The following is a 17,776-nucleotide window of genomic DNA, read 5'->3' on the forward strand; positions in this document are numbered from 1 at the left end:
TTCCAAGGTCACAAAACCAGATATTTCAGTTCAATAGGTTAGGATGGCCCCAAGAAATGGGAATGTTTGTCAAATTCCCATGATGATTCTGATAAAAGTAATCTGAGGACCATACTTCAAGTATCTGCTTATTATTTCTATGGGTTTGAACTCTTTGGTCTTGGAACTTGACATTTCACAAAGAGTTGCAACAGCTCTTTAAAGGAGGCAATTTATAATAAATAAACACACAACTCTTTCAATTCCAGAAATTATCACTTTACTATACAAAAAAACCTAAACATTTACAAAAGAAAATCAAAAGAGGTTGCATTTTTAGACCACATTGGGAAAGTTACACAAGAGTCTGATGAACAAACAACATCATAAAATGTCTCCGTACCATATCAGTACCATCCAGAGAAATCCAATCAACCATTATACCATAGGTTGAAGTGTTTAGTACCTGAAAGTCAACCCAGTGCCCTGTTGGTTTATCGTTTGCCTGTAACAATATAAAACGCTAACATCTTTACAAAACATGGAATTGTTGTCTATGAACTTTATAGGAATAAAATTTTGTTAAAGGAAATAAAATATTAAAAAGATGACATAGTTCAGCTGCCAATCAATATTAAGATGCTTTAAGTTATAACAGTCAATCCAAGCAACATTTTAATAATTATAGAAATGTGACTACAGTGTGCTGATATTCCAAGCAATCTTGCTATGGCATAGTTTTATTTTACATATATACAAATCATGTTATTGCATATACACATCAAGAAACTACTCCAGTCATCACATCTCAAAGGTAATGCCTATTTTTTAAGCAGAAATCTTCCTTTGGCGTCTTGCTCACAACAAGGGGCATAGGCAGCCATTTCTTTCCAAGAGTTCACTACATTCAAGGAAGTCTGGACTCCTAGCTTGTTGTTTTCCTCATGGAATGATGAGCAGTACTGAGGATTTGAACTGATAAATAGTGTCTCTGATTGAACATTTCAAACATTAGCTACACTTTTGATTTCTGTGCTTCTACAAGACTGTATGACCCTTTCATGTTGGCTTTTCTAGCAAAGTAAATAATCATTCCAATGGCAGGTATTATTAAGGAGGATGCACAATAGAGCACGAGAAGTTCAGGAGAAAAATAGTGCTTGCTACTTTCTCTTCCTGGAAAATAACAAAATGGATGCAATTAATGTCTAGTATAAAAAGAAATTGTTTAATAATAATAGTTACATGTTTTATTTTAACAGTACAACTCGTTCTCTAAAGAGAAGTGAATCAAAGTAGTGATAAGAACCAACAGGACCCAAAATGCATATTTCTTTGAATTATTCAAATAATCAGTTAGCAGTTGCTATGCTCATGTGAGTCTAAAGATGACAGTTGTTGATTTCCACAAACTTGGATTCAAATAGATTCAGGTTCAATAGCAGAATGGAAGGAAGGGCGCAACTTTTTAGGACTCATTTAGAAGAGCTAGAATTGGAGAAGAGGGTTTGCTTTGGGAAATAGAAACATATACTAAAAAACTAGGACTCTGATCATTATGAATTAAAATAACTAAACAGTTCTCCAAGAAAAGCCTTGTAACACCTAGAGTGTAACCATTATAGTCAAACACCACATATAATATAGTAAGGGAAAGAATTCTTGTCGATGGCTTTTTTAGAGATATATAGAAAACTTTATATTTTGTATCTCTGAAGTAGGGCATCTTAATATACATTATTCCTCTTCAGCATTTATATCACTTTTTGATAATATGAAGTTTTTTGGATAGCATTATGTTTTAGCTTAAATGTGACTTACTAAGAGAGACATTCTCTGACCTGCATCTCCTCCAGCCTAAATAAGAAACCCTAATATACTTTATTTCCTAATATAGTTTTATAACCCACTACACTTTCCCTCCATAGCTCTAATCACAGCTTATAGTTAAACATTTGTTTGCTTGATTATCTATTAATTTTGTCTTCCTCCTTCAGACTGTGAATTACGTAAGCACATGTATCTAGTTTCTTTTTGATCCACCACTGAATAGCCAGTACCTGTCTCCCTGCTTGGAGTAGCTTGCACCCAATAAATATCTTTTGAATAGTAATATATTTTTTTCTTTCTACATCCTGTCATTTTGTCATTTTGTTGTAAATTGGGTACATAAGGTAATAGTATACAAAAACTTTAAAATTAGTACTCTTTCTACTTACAAAAATCATCTGACCCCTACAATACTATTTAATACCTTAACCTTATAAGAACATCTATAGAAGATAGCATGGTATTTACTGAAGTTTCATCTCTACTTATATTTACGTTTGCACAGCACTGTACGACCTCACAAATATTGTTTCTTCAAGTGACATATATATTGTCTCAGTCCTGGAAGAAATGAGTGATTTGACCTTGATAATCATTGCTTTAATTCTAGGAGTTTCTAATCACTGGAGATCAACCAAGAAGAAAAGAATAACTGGAGTCAGATGACGGGAAGTCCATTTTTTTAAATTATTGTGGTCAAAAACACTTCACCATAAACATAATGATAATTGCCTTATTTTTCTACTTTCCCTTGCTAGAGTAGAACTAGTCAGAGTACAAGGGTAATATTTTAATAGAATTTCCATTATCATAATTATGGTTAGGCATCAATATTGATAACCTGCTGAGCAATGGTATCTCTGCTCCTATAGTTTTCTTTTCAATTTAATAAATATTATCTTTTGCCTTTGGTTTTCCCCTCAGATATCTGCAGTAAAATACAAATTCGCTGCTGAGTTGGTTACCAGGGCAACCTTCAAATACAATTTTCTATTAGCTGTATCAACACTGAAAATCCTAAAGACTCCCAACCATTTCTATCACTGGAATACATTCAAGCAAATGTATTTGTAAAAAAAAAAAAACAAAATTAATTTTAAAACTCAGCTAACTACAAAAGATGACTAGTTGAAAATTCCCAGGAAAAATGTCAAATTTTCGTTTCCATTCATTTGTAGTTATTTTAAACCATATTTAGTTTGGGGGTTCTAGCTGAGTGTCTAATGTGCTTTAATTTGTTCATTTAAATAATGAGTGAAAAATGGAAAATATGTCAGTTACTAACTTAATAAAGCAATTAGAAAAGACAGCAATGTATGAGAGAAAAAAAGTGGAGAAGAAGCTTTGGTGTGTCTTTAAAAGAGAATCGTTAACTACAAAAAGAAATATAAAAATGTTAGGACTCCAAGTTCCTAGGACTAGGCTTAATTAAAGGTGTTCTGGAGGCATTGAGGATTAAATAGGAATAAATGAATTTCAACCTACTCAAAACCAAGATCTCAATCCATCCAGAAACATCCCCAACCTCATTGGAAGCACTGATTACATACACCCCCGTGTCACTTTGAGTAACATGATACAAGGTAAATGTTCCATTCTTTGAACACATAGTAACTTCATTGGCCAGATCAACTCTTTTCAGGATAATCACTGCAGGTGGATGACTAAAAGTTTTACATGTAATCGTGATATTTTCCCCTTCTTTAACATTTCTAGATGGATGTATTGATATTGTCGTGTTCCGAGGAGGTACCATGAAGACAAGAAAACATACGGTAAGGTCTTGTAATCTTGAGAGATTTGGCCAGATGAGTAAAATTTTTACCCATTTTCTGACCCACGTTTAAATTTTCTTTACACTGATGAGTAGTTGCTAACTCTGAGAGCCCAGTACCAGAGGCTCTTAAGAATTGGCATTTGTTTGCAAGAACGTTCACTTCAATTTTGGCTTCCAACACACAGTGGGAGCTCATTAGAACTCAAGGAGTGGGAGACAGAGTAGTAAAGGCTGACTTATTCTGCTTCCACTGATAAGATCAGCAGATCCTACTATGTGTTCACATGAGGGGTTAGGAGATTAAGAGGCTTCTGAAGTTTCTCTGCTGGGGCCACTGCCCCCTCCCTCCCTCTCTCCATCAGAATAGGGTAAAATGGACAAGGAGCTTGGATTTTCTAAGAGACAGACAGTTCTGTAGTCTAGAGTTTCCTTTATGTTGTTCAGCATTAAGATCACCATACTCAATTATTATCCTGAAGAGAGTCAATCCAGAAAATATGTAGTTACTCCGTGTTCAGAGAGTGGCACTCTCTTCTGGTAGGAAGGAAAAGGGTCTGGATAGAACCTTTCTATTTCCATGTGCCAATTCTACTTCTCTAGTTTCCTTATAACCCCCAGGGAACGGTTTTGAAAGTACATTTAAACACTTTGGAAATGCAGGACCTCAGAGACCAATGATGAATTGTCAACGTTTAAAAAAGCAAACGGGAATTCTACACTGACCAATGATTGATTAATGTCAACTTCCTGGCTGAACTCCATAGAATAGAGCAGCTGTGTGTGATTATTTTAGGAAACACTAAGAAATAACCATAATCATCATGGAATTCAGTTCCATTTTGCCCACTCATTCACCTAATCCTTGAAATTCGTTACAATTCACCAAGCTTCTGACCGATTATAAAAAATAATAAAAAACAAACCTTTAACATCAAGTGTTATGCTTCTTAATTGCAAGCCAACTTCATTTTTAGATTCACATTCATATACTCCCGCATCCTCCAACTGGGCCCTGTGGATGGTATATGCACCATCTGTAGACTTCAGCACTATGTAGCCAGACTCTGCTTTTTTCTTCAGGATTATCAAAGTTTGGGGAACATTTCCACATGTACAGGAGATAATGACAGTGTCTCCTTCCTTGACACTCTCAGAAGGAAAAGCTGTAAGTCTTATATCTTTTGGAGCAACTGTGGAAAGAATTTAAAGATACCTCTGACTGAATGAAATATAAACCAATCCCATATTAATTTAATGACAGTAACAATAGCTGTCAAGATGGTATTTGTGCTTACTGTTTGCATTAAATATTTAGAGGGGTAATTAAAGAAGTCAAGCATTTACTGGATTGTTGTAAATGATCACATTTTTAATAAAAGAAGACAACTCTTATGCTTCTTTCATGTCCCTTAATATAATTCTTTACCCAGCCTAGCCAACAAATAAGTGTTTCAAAAACAGCTGTAGATTTCAAATGTGAAAAAGAACTTTTTTTTTTGTCACACTGCTGTGCAAATATTTATTTAAGTATAAAGTCCTTTACAGGCTTCTGAGTTCTGAGCTGGACAATCCCAGATCAAGAAATTAAGCTGTGCTTACAATCCTTAATAACACCAATTATCCTGGGCTAAGTACTTGACATACAGCATCTCTGTTAATACTCAACCCGTGGAGGGAGGTACCACATCACCATTTTATAAGTGAGATTCCCATTAAGTTCATCTGTTTTGTGACTTGATTTGAAACTCTTTCCCCAACCAGAGCTACATCCTAAGGGCTTTCTTTAAGGTAGTGCATTGCCCTGCCAAGGTTCTTCCTTTAAAATACAAATTATTATTGTAATGATGTAACAAGAAAGTCACTAATATCTTAGTGGAAACAATACCAAGGGGTAAGAGAGGAACTGACAGCTCTAGTGAAGAAGAGAACCTTGAACCCCAAAAGGGAAGGTATGAGGAAAATCCAAATCACTTCATGATTTTGCCCAAAACTGCCTACAGCTTCATCCTGTCAACTAGGAATTGTTTTGCTCTCAGTCTTGCCTCTCCATCCTGGCAAGAATGGGTCTGGATCTGCTAACTTCATCCACCCTAGTGATTCTATGCCATTAAACTGATAAACCAGAGGACATGGTCACTGCTACTCAATCTCAGAATTATAAAATGTTTAAGTGCCTTCTAAGCACATACTAGCAGTCATCTTGTGAGATTACCACTCAGAGTTTAATCCAGCTAGATAAGGTAGCTTTAGTCCTAAGTAATTTCAAAATACATATATACATCTTCCTATCCTTATTTCAATGCCATAATCAATGCCTTGTAAGTGTAACTGGAACTCTTGGCACAGTTCCTGGATTCCACCTGCAGTTGAAAGAATTTTAGGATAAGTGACTTGGAATGGTTCATGAGGAAGTACTATTCCAGGAGCTTTCCATGCAGAGGAAACATCATGAGCTCTTCAAAACGCTCAATGCATTCTGTTTTAGTAAAAATTTTGTTTGTTTCAAAAAGGACTTTGTTCAAAACCAGTAACACAACCAAAATAAGACTAGCAATCATAATTCATTTAATCACTTAGCTCACCTTGGATAATTAATTCGACTTCTTTTCTGCTTATTCCAACCTGGTTAATGCCTTCACAGACATAAATACCAGAATCTTCCATTTTTGTAGACGTTAAGGTAAGAGTGGTATTCTCAGAAAGAGGCTGTAGATCCCCATTACTTAGCAGCCTGCTCCACAGGATCTTCGGAGCTGGAAGGCCATCGCTAGAACATGTCATATTCACAGATCTACCTTCCTCCAGGATGGAGGAGGGGCTGACCAAGATGGTTGTATCCCCGGGAGCAACTGAAAAGGTGGGGACACTTGTTAGCTTGACTCTTTATACACCAAGTTCCAAAGAGTTTTGATAATGTGGCGAAACTGGGCTATGGATTCGCAGATTAGAACAGTTTATAAATCTTGATAACTTTCCAGAAGAGGTTTCTGTCCCCATTTACTTTAGCAGATACAGAAGGATAGAGAGTAGAATATGGACACATCCTGCATATTTTCCAATGGAAATAAATTCTGTAGAAACTCTCTTACTATCAAAGAATGGATGATCAATGATAGTATATATTGACATTTATGGTACATTAAACATGACCATGAACTATGTGAATCACCTATGAAAAGGTGGACTCTATTTTTCTACCTCTTGAATCTAGGCTGTCCTTGTGACTAACTTTGACCAATATATCCTGGAAGAAGTAACACAGTAGGACTTCCAAGCCCAGGCCCCAAGAGTCCCCTTTCATGATCACCCTCTTGAAATACTGCACTCTGGTGACTATACCTAGGCTACCTTCCTTGAGAGACACCACATGGAGAAAGAAAGGCCAAGAAACACCAGGGAAGGCCCAGACATGTGAGTGAGGCTACCTCGGACCATCCCCCACTGACCTGCCAACTGACTGACAATGCATAAATGAGCTCATCTAATACCACATTGAACAAACTGCCCATCTGACATCTTCCCAAATTGCCAGCTTAGAATCATAAGTCAATAAACAGTTGTTTTAAGCACTGGGGGTGGTTTGTTATAATAATCATTATTTTGTTGTTCCTTTTCAATTATTTTTTTCACAATGGTTTTAACTATCAACCTCATGTTAACTCTTGCCTGACAACCATGATTTTTTAAAATTCATATTAAATTGTGGATACATCATGCATGTACTTACCATTAACATATAGTATCTGTGTACTCTGCCTTTGTTTGGGTTCAAATTCCATTTCATCAATAGGTAACTTAGCCAGACAAACAAGAACTTTTCCAGTGTCTTCAGTGGTGGGGATGAAGGTCATTTCCAAACTCTTGGTCTCTAGGGATTTCTTACTTACATCTTCCAAAAAGATTTTATTCTTCATAATACTCTCCCCTTTAAGTAATTCAATTTCCAGCCGGTCAAAAGGATACACGTCAGGAACCTTACAGCTTACAGTGACTGGGTTTCCACTCACTAACAGACCACTCATCTCAATTTCTGGATCTCTAAGGAAGGCTGCAAATGTCAAGCAAAAATGATGTTTATATGTGACAGTCAAGGAAAAACAGAACTAATCTCTATTAAATGCAAAGGTCTCAAAATGCAGATTTTAATTCACCTGGGATAGGATGATCACTAACATATAAATAACAACATTAAGTATAAATATTTATGACATTAAATGTAAATAACGCTGGAAACAAAAAATACCTAGCACATCAAATCATCAGGTAATAAATATACTTCTTATTCTTCTCTAGTGATGCAATCTTGCTGACAGCTATGGACTGGTCTTTTCAAGGGACATGTCAGCTTCCACCATCCTTTTTAGTAACTATATATTTTAAACATTTAAAATATTTTCCAGGATGTATTGGATATTTACTATGTGCTAGTCCCTTAACATTCATTATCCCAGTCTTCAAAATGGCGTAATATAATGGGTATTAACTTATTTTACAGCTAGAAAAACTTATAGAGAATGTATTTTACAGCTAGGGAAACACAAAATTCATAGAGGCTAAGAGTCTGCCATTTGGCATCATATCTCGTAAGTCACTGAGCTGAGATCAGAATTTCTATTTCCTTGAGCTCAGAGCCCAGGCTTGGTTTCACAGAGGCATGCAGCCTCTCATCTCAAATAAGAACCAAGGGCACTTCTCAGTTTAGACATTTTCATTTGCAACGGTCAAGTTTAGGCAGAAAGTCTTAAATGTTCCTTGAATAATACTTGTAGTTAAGAAAAAACTATGAGATTTAGATTCTGAATAACATTTATACCACATCTTATGCAAATCAATAAAAGTGAGATTAGAGTGGTTATCAAGAGCAAGAGCCATGCTAAAATTTTTTTCTCCTTAAGTGAAATGTTGTTAAAGTGATACATTCTCTAAAGTTTCTGTATGATGGTAAGGCTTCACTGCTGGTTCTCATTGCTGTTGGGAATGTGCCTACATCAGCAGGTCCTGGACTCTTGGTAATATGATAACTCAATAAATTTACCCTTCCTCTGAGAGATTCAAATCCCTTTACGGACATACTCTAACTCATGCTGAACAAACTCCTGAGGGGTAACACAAGTTTGGGCAGGATTTCTAGAGGAATATCTCTACAATTGTTCTCTTGAATTCCACTGAATAAAAACAAGGCAGAATAACCTTCTCAAAGTGTAACTTTATGATCACTTTGCATATTTTTTCCCTCGTTCATTATAAACCAAGGAACTCCAGCAATGTCAATTCATAGAGATTTGAGGCTGTAAAGGATTTTTGTTAAGGTGACAAGAACAGCAAGAAAAAGTGTAGTGTACTTATGTGGTGTAAATCAATATTCAAATCTAGTGCAGTCTCCTGGTTCTACTTTTTGTCTGCCACTGACCGTCCCCAGTGACCAATCTAACTCCCTGGCTTTCTCTTGCTCCCCATTGCCTCATTTCTCCCATCCTGCCAATTGGCTTTCAAATGTGCCTTCAAAACAGACCTACTAGAGCATGGCTTTGAGGATATGGGGAGGGGGAAGGGTAAGCTGTGACTAAGTGAGACAGTGGCATGGACATATATACACTACCAAACGTAGGGTGGATAGCTAGTTGGAAGCAGCCGCATAGCACAGGGAGATCAGCTAGGTGGTTTGTGACCACCTAGAGGGGTGGGATAGGGAGGGTGGGAGGGAGGGAAATGCAAGAGGGAGGGGATATGGGAGCATATGTATATGTATAACTGATTCACTTTGTTGTAAAGCAGAAACTAACACACCATTGTAAAACAATTATACTCCAATAAAGATGTTAAAAAAAAAAAAACAGTATGCTTGGGCTTCACCCCCAATTCAAATAATTGATCAGCAGTCATCCCACCCTGTTATCTGAGTGGACACTGACTACACTCCTTGCACACGACGACCTCTGTACACCACACATACACCCAGAGAGGGATGGGAAGCCGGGAGCATGCAGTGTGTTCAAGTCCATGATGAGAGAGTATCAACAAGACACAACCTAAGCATTGTGGATGCTGCGTTCATATGTAATATCTACTTAAGATTTAGGCCAATTAAGTTACATCAAAAATTCTGGTTCAGAGATTTAGGAACCATACACAGTGCTAAATTCCCCTTCTAAACACAAGGATCTTGTCTTGTGTCACAGATTCACATTCTGTTTCTTCCAGTGGAACTGGGAACAACAACGACAAAACAGTAAACAATTCTGAAAACCACTTACAGTAGAGCTCCACATGGATTCCCTTTTCCAGTTTCTTATGCCCACATGTCACGGTGCACAGATAAAAATGTTCGTTCTCAAATCTCACAGGGCTCAGGGTCAACGTGGACTTGGACCCCTCACTCCTCACCTTCCCGTTCAGAGGGCTGTCTATCTGGGTTCTCCAAGAGAAAGATGGGGACTCACAACCCATGACATCACAGGTTAACACAACTGAGTCGCCAATCTGAGCAGCAATCTGGGATCCAGGAGAGATCTCTACAGTAAACATTTTCTCTGGGGGATAAAAGAACAAGATGAAAAGAAGATAAGATTCTTTTCTTCTTTCACCACAGCTCAATATATGGTCTTTTTTTTTTTTCCTGGCCTCTTTTCAGCTAACATCTATGCCAGGAATAAGTTACTCCTTTCCACCTTGGGACCTTCAGAAACGAAACCACTTCAAGAACAAATGCACAAGACGCTGTTGATTCATTCATTCAACAGAATGAATAAGGATAAAAATTTGTCAAGACAGAGATTGGCATCTTTTCAACAACAAAAAAATTCATTCTCCACTCAAATGTAGTTTATCAAATCCCTGTAACAGTGGAACCACAGCTCAAAAATATAAGAGGTTCCAGTGTGTCAAGCATTGTGGAAACCACTTTACATATATTATCTCATTTAATCCTCACAACTTCATGAGCTGATATTATTAATTCTGTTTCCCTCTCCTCCTCTTCTTCCTCCTCCTCTTTCTTCTTGAGGAAAAATGATAAATAACCTCACCCAGCTTACAAGTGGCAAAATTAGGACTTGATGCCAGGTGGGTCTGATTCAAGATCCCAGCTTTTCAATTGCTTGAACAACTAAACCAAATCATCCTCATGTGGAGATAAAACAAAATCTAAGAAAAGTACTGAAAAAAAGTTATACAAATATGTCTTCTGATTAGAAGCAATACCTGTAACAGACCAGCACTTAGAGTTTCTGTAGCAACAGAATAAAGCTGCACCGTCTCAGATATCCAGAAAAGCTCTTGGCTGCCAGTGCCATCCCTGCTAGCTGTTTCTGACTATATTGTGAAGAGTTTTATGCGACTATTTTAAGAAACGTGAATTTTAATTTACATGCAATTAGGGTTTGGTTGAAGTCATATAAAATGTGCACCTTGGGGCTTCCCTGGTGGCGCAGTGGTTGAGAGTCCGCCTGCCGATGCAGGGGACGTGGGTTCGTGCCCCGGTCTGGGAGGATCCCACATGCCACGGAGCGGATGGGCCCGTGAGCCATGGCCGCTGGGCCTGCACGTCTGGAGCCTGTGCTCCACGAAGGAAAGAGACCACAACGGTGAGAGGCCCGCGTAATGCAAAAAAAAAAAAAAATGTGCACCTTTCTTGTTTAAGGTAGATAACTCTGGTAGCAGTGCATAGGATTATGTTGGGGGACAGAATGATAGCAGGGTGACCATTTAAAGACAATTAGCTATAGTTGAAAAACCATAGAGTTTGGGGTTTAAATGGGTCTCTGTTAAATGCCACTAATGAGCTATGTGACTCTAGGCAAATTGTCAACTATTCTGTGCTTGTGTTTTTATTCACCTCATAAGGTTGTGGTAAAGAAAAAAGACAACATTTATAAAGTGGAAAGAGAATTCCTGGCAGATCTTAGATGTACAAGCAATAAGGGTCATTATTAATCTCTGGGAGACACTATTCTCTCATCTGTAAAATGGATATGAAATACATACTCGTTAGTTATTTCTTGAAGATTAGAGGAAACATGTGTAAAGTGCCTGGAGTATAGCTGGTGGTCAGTGGATGTTATTTATTGATAAGAACATCTTTCAAGAGTCCAAGTGAGAGATGATAAACAAAGGCAATGGCAAGAGGGTTGAAGAAAAGAGGTCAGATTCTAGGGATCATTTTGAAGTAGAACTGACAGGTTTTGGTGATATGGAAGAGGAACATGAATTTCAGAGTAAACAGCATATAATACATAGTTCAAATCTTGGGAGTCCAGAGTTAGAAGGGAGGAGGACCAGATGTGGGAACCTGAGAATACTAATATTCAAGGGGCAGAGGAAGAGAGAAAGCCAAGGAATGAGGCAGTGAAAGAATGATGAGAAATGGAAAGGAACCAGAAAAGCAGAGCCATGGAAGTTCTGGCAGGAAAGATTTCCAAGAAGTATGAGTAAGATGAACATATAATTGTATTAAAGTACATGAAGATCAGATGGATCATCAGTAAAAGTTAACTAAGTAATTTTGGCATTGAAGCTACTTCACTATTGCTTAAATCCGAATGACGGCAGCTTTATCAGTCCTTTTACACATTCTGCTTACCTTGAACAATTAATTTCACCTCTTTTCTGTCTTTCCCAACCAGATTAACTCCTTCACACACATAAATTCCAGAATCTTCCATCCTCATAGCAATTAAAGTGAGAGTTGCATTCTCAGAAAGGAGCTGTAGATTCCCATTGTCTAATTTCTTGCTCCAGAAAATCTGTGGAGCTGGTAGACCTTCACTGGTACATGTCATCGTCACAGAGTCACCTTCTTGCAGCCTTGTGGAGGGATTCACAGATATAACTGTGTCCTTGGGTGAGACTGAGAAGGCAGGGCACAATAGTAGTAATTGCTAAGCATCATCTTGATCCAATAGGGCTACAGTATTTCTCTCTTAGACTTTATTTACATGCTTTCACAAATTTGACAAACTTTCTCTGCCAAACTAGTGTAAAGAATTGCTGAGTCATAAAAATTAGTCAATCCAGTTTCTGACTAATTTGATGGAGTTACTTTTTTTGATGTTTGGTGTTTTCAGATGGCCATAGATACTCAGAAATTAAGAAAACCCTTAGAATAATGTGGTTCAATCTCCCAGGTAAGGTAGAAGTTCCTGCTCAGCTTCCTTGCCAAAGGTTCATTCAAGTCAGCTTCAACACTTATGGTGCAAGGAAATCCACTGCCTTATAGTAAACACAGTCCATTTGATTTTTGGACAGCTCTAATTATTAGAACATTTTCCCTTTATTGAGCTGAACTCTTCCTCTTTGTAACTAACTTTTATACACCCGTCATAGTTCAGTCTTCTACTGCTAAAGAATATACAAAATCCCACTTCTACATGACTGTCTTTCAAATACTTAGTTATAGCTCTCGTTTCCAAGATTTGTATTCTCTAGGAAAAATATCTATTTTGACTATTCTTCTCAAAACATTGATAAAACCTTTCCATCTCATTCTCTTTCAGCTAAACTTGTTATAGAAGGCAATACTTCTTTTAAGTATGGTGTCAAAGCAGACCAGAGCATTTTAGTCTAGAACAAAGCAGAGTGAGTCCACTCCTACCAATTTTGGGATTTCAAGACTGCCTCAGCTCCCCCAGCCATCTCAGGGAGCATGGAGACAATCAAACCTCATCTCCTCTCTCTCACTCCACACATATGTGTCCAGGTGAGCATACATATATGCACTCACACACAGAATAATTGCCCACCTTGTAAAATCTCTATACCTTGATATTTCAAGGAATGGTATAAGAGTTTACAAAACATGATTAAAAACATTTTATCACTTGAGCCTATTTCCTACTACCCAATCAGGTGGTATTAGTAGTCCTCTTTGATAGACTACAAAATTAAGTGACCCAAATTCACACAGTTAATGGAGCCAGAACTTAAGCTCAAATCTTCTCAACACAAATTTGATGCACTTTTTATTAAATTATGCTATTGACAAAAATTATCCTCTCAATGAATCAAAATGGTGTAAAAACTACAAACACGTTTCTTGTTGACTTTAGCTGCTAAGTTTACTGCTGTATAGATCCAAGACTAAATTCCCATAGACTTTACACAAATACTTACTGTAGACTTGCAGTTTTTTTGTAGTCTCCCTTACTTGGGGTTGAGAATCAATTTCATTAATGTGTAATGTAGCTTGACAAACAAGAGCTTTCCCAATATCCTCATCAATAGGAGTGAAGGTTACTTCCAAACTCTTCGTTTCCTGGGACTTCATTTCTGAAACCTCCAGAAAGTTCTGTGTCTTCATGGAACGGTTGCTCTTCAGTAATTCTATCTCCAGCCTTTCAAATGGGTAAACATCAGGGACCAAACACATGACTGTGACTGGCTTCCCAACCTCCAGGGGGCCACTCAAATGAATCTCTGGGTCCTTAGGGAAAGCTGCAAAGTTCAAACAAATACATGCAAATGGACTTTTTTTTTTAACATGTAATTTTTTTTAACATCTTTATTTGAGTATAATTGCTTTACAATGGTGTGTTAGTTTCTGCTGTATAACAAAGTGAATCAGCTTCCCCATATCCTCAAGGCCATGCTCTAGTAGGTCTGTGTTTTTCTTCATGTTGTATGAGGTCCCTTACTGATTTAAATCAATGTAAACTAAATCTAGTATGTTTGAAAATACAGTCTTAATACAGCAGAATTAATTGTTTAAATAACCTTTCATGGTTTGGGGTAGGTTCAAGAACTGGAATCTCCTGTTAGAGAGTTCAGTTCTGATGCTGTATGTACTAAGTGTTACATGTTATGAGAGTAAAAGGAGGGAGAAGAAATTCATGTTTATTGAATACTTATATGTGCCCATCACTGTGCTATTCATTTAACACCAATGACCTTATTTTATCCTCACAACAACCCTAAGAAATAGATACCACGATTCATAGATATGAAAACATAAACTTAGCACATGTGCATAACTTTCCTAAGGTCACACAGCTAGTAATGGTAAAGCTGGGATTTAAACTCAGGATTTTTATTATTCTGTACTGCCGTTGAAGATTTTTTTAATGTTATATACATTCTCTTATTTTAGTGAGGGCAGAGATATTTCATTTTATGGATAAGGAACCTGAGGCTTAGAATGTCATTGCAAAGAATAGTTATTGGGCAAGATATGCTAAGAAATGAAAAGAACAATTCTAAATAATTGGCTTCTGAAAAATGGTGCCTCTGACAGGCATTCATCCACAATAAATGTACACCTGTGCAGTCTTTAAATTCTGGAAGGCATATTTGCCTCCCAAAATGCCTAACTCAAAGTCTAACTAATACTCCACTTGAACTTTTTAGTGTCAAGGGACACACTAGTTCAGTCAGCCATTGCTTTCCTTGCAAGGCTACTTTTCATTGCAAACCGCCAGGATGGTAACACATTGGCTTGCTTCAAAACTGTGAAATAAGAATACAAAGTTTCCAACTCTAAAGAATATTACAATCAAATGTGGAATGGAGACAGGACTGTTAAACATAATGAATGACAGACATTTTTGAAAAAAAAAAAACAAAAAACTTCAGCCAAGATAATTAAAGCCAGAAGGGCCTTCATTTCTCTTTTTAAATCTGCAACTATTTAGTACGTGTGAGGAAAGGCAAAGGAACTGGAAATGTTTTGCTATGTGAAGAAACAGTATTTTTCATTTTTCCACCAATAGTCCTGTCCCTCATATTCTGAAAGAAATGCGCTTATAATCCACATAGTTTGCTGTCAGGTAATACAAGAACTCACTACTTTCCCCTGTATTTACATAAGGGGGCCTTTCAAGGAGCTCAGGAGGCTGCACAGACATAAACTCTGCATGTACAACCAGCATAATTGAAAGCAGCCGGCCAGGCACAGTTTCTTGGGAAGCACTAGCAACATACAGGCTTCTTGAAGAATCAGTTAAGGTTACTGGACAAAGTTGTCTCCACTACAGCAGAAGAGAAGCAACATAAGTAGAAAAGATAATCAAATGAGGTCTTCCTGAAGAGATGACTATCAAGGATTCCAGTATTTTGGAAAGAGCAGTAACCAGAATGCAAGGGATTTATTTCAGGTTATTTTTTCACTCCTTTTGCTAACTTTCTTTGCTGGATTGAGAATGGATTGGGATACATTTTGGTAGGCTGGTAAACGAGAGGTATTCATTCACATTCACAAGGTAAATCTAGTTCATTATACAAATATCTTTGAGGTTGAGCGATTGAGCATTGACTTAATGGCACCAAACAAAAACAAAAACAAAACCTCCTAAATTTATCTCTGCCAAAGTCAAATGAGTGAAAAGTTTGCAGATATTTTTCTTCTATCTAAAGGGGAAAATTTTGTACAGAAGCCCATTACTAAATTATAGATCCCCTGCTTAATCTTTCAACTAATTTTAAGCACCAAATTGCATAAGAATAAATAAATGGAAAATCCCTGAAGTATGGAATTCATAAATCATTTAGACACATGGACAAGTAAACATATAAGGATATAATTGAATAGAAAATTTTTTAAATAAAATAAACAGAACCTTAGAGATCTTCACTTTATGGTTAAGAAAACTGAAGCCCAGAGAAGTTGAGTCTTACCCATGGTCACCATGTTGTGGCAGAGTTGGAAATAGAAGCTAGGATTTGGGTCTCTGGTCTAGTGCTAGGTTCAGCTGTCTCTAGCTTTCTCGGTACACTAGGTCCTCTAGCCAAGAATCTGGACATGAATATCTTTTTCCTTTCTTTTCTTTCAAAACTATCCTTTTAGAAACTTATTTTAAGGTGAAATGGAGAGAAAATCAAATATTCTCTAAAGTACTCACAGTAGATCTCCACTGGGATTCCTTTTTCCAGTTTCTGAGACTCACAAATCACTGTGCACAGGTAATAGTGTTCATTCCCCAGACTAACAGGATCCATGGTCAGCGTGGATTTGGTCCCCTCATTTCTCACCTTCCCGTTCAGCGGACTGTCTATCTGAGTTCTCCAGGAGAATGATGGGGACTCGCAGCCTGTTGTACTACAAGTCAGTGAGATGGAGTCACCAATCTGAGCAATAATTTTGGATTCAGGGAAGATGTCGATTTTAAAAGCTTGAGCTGTGAAGGCAAAAAGAAAAAAAACAAACACTGGTTTGTTGAGTATTCTAGTCCTTCTTCTCTGTTCTAGTATAATAACCAAAATACAATCTGGCTGATCTCTTTCCTAAACTGCTTCCGTCTAATGCAAGGCAGCATTGGAGTCACTTTCAAAAGAAGGTGCTGAAATCATGTTCGCTTAGGAGAACCCTCACTCTGACCTTGATGCCCATTTATCAGAGTTGTTTTTTCAGTAGCTAAGTTTGCTCTCATTATCAAGTGCAGGAAACTAAAGAGATAGATCTTCCTAGAGATAGAATCCAATTACTCATTTGACATTGGAAAAACGGTATCCAAAAAACATCCCCTTTGTATCTCTAACTATGACAATATAATGGTGTCTAGCAATACTCAATAACACATTAAAAGTTAGGTTAAATTAAGTTTTCCCACTCTTTAAAAATCCTAGTGCCTTTCTTTATGACCATAACAAAACTGACTGAAGCCAAAATCAGGGCTAAAATGGAATGCTAGCATTTGGAACAAATCAAGGAGAAGAACTTACAAACTGCAAACACCATCCAAAGTATATTTGAGGCTCCAAAGATCACAGCCATCTTCCTAGGCATTTTAAGCTGCTGTTGTTATGAGAAAATAATGGTTCCAAAACCCTTCTTTCTGTCCCCACTGAAACTGCCTGGGAAGTCTTGAGTTCCTAAAGCCAGTGAGGTTCAGTGAGGAATGAAATAGAAAGTCTGCTCTTTATAAAGGGTCTTGTTGCAGAGACACAGAGGCGGAGGGAAATCCCTTCAAGGGGAAACCCGGAGCAGAGCCAGAAAAAAAGTTTAACTGACACCCAGCCAAGTCCAGTGTTAACCCCTTCCGTTGCTCTCAGTACTGAAACTACTATCTCGGCCCTAGAGAAAGAAAACACTTCCAAGGCTATAAAATTAAAACTTTTCCTGATTTTTCATTCCAAAAGGATATCTTTGCATGAAATATATAAAGTAATGCTTGTGGCAGAATGAGGCTTTCTGAACCCAATGGGGAAAAGATAGAAGGAAAAATAGTATATTACACTCTAGTTTTTGAATTGGCTAAACAAGTA

The 17,776-nt window shown here is 37.4% G+C and overlaps 1 protein-coding gene across 1 annotated transcript; it reads right to left on the reverse strand.

Moving 5' to 3' along the window:
* Positions 1–236: 236 nt before the first annotated feature.
* Positions 237–17,404, reverse strand: VCAM1 (vascular cell adhesion molecule 1). The gene is made up of 9 exons (XM_007123446.2): positions 17,234–17,404; positions 16,414–16,689; positions 13,694–14,014; positions 12,165–12,431; positions 9,841–10,116; positions 7,314–7,634; positions 6,169–6,435; positions 4,510–4,776; positions 237–1,155 (listed from the first exon to the last, which is right to left on the reverse strand). Exons 1-9 carry the CDS (start codon positions 17,295–17,297, stop codon positions 995–997), a joined length of 2,220 nt encoding a protein of 739 aa, XP_007123508.1. The 5' UTR covers positions 17,298–17,404; the 3' UTR covers positions 237–994.
* Positions 17,405–17,776: the final 372 nt, after the last annotated feature.

The sequence above is a fragment of the Physeter macrocephalus genome, chromosome 4, assembly GCF_002837175.3.
Source record: "Physeter macrocephalus isolate SW-GA chromosome 4, ASM283717v5, whole genome shotgun sequence".
Lineage (NCBI taxonomy): Eukaryota > Metazoa > Chordata > Mammalia > Artiodactyla > Physeteridae > Physeter > Physeter macrocephalus.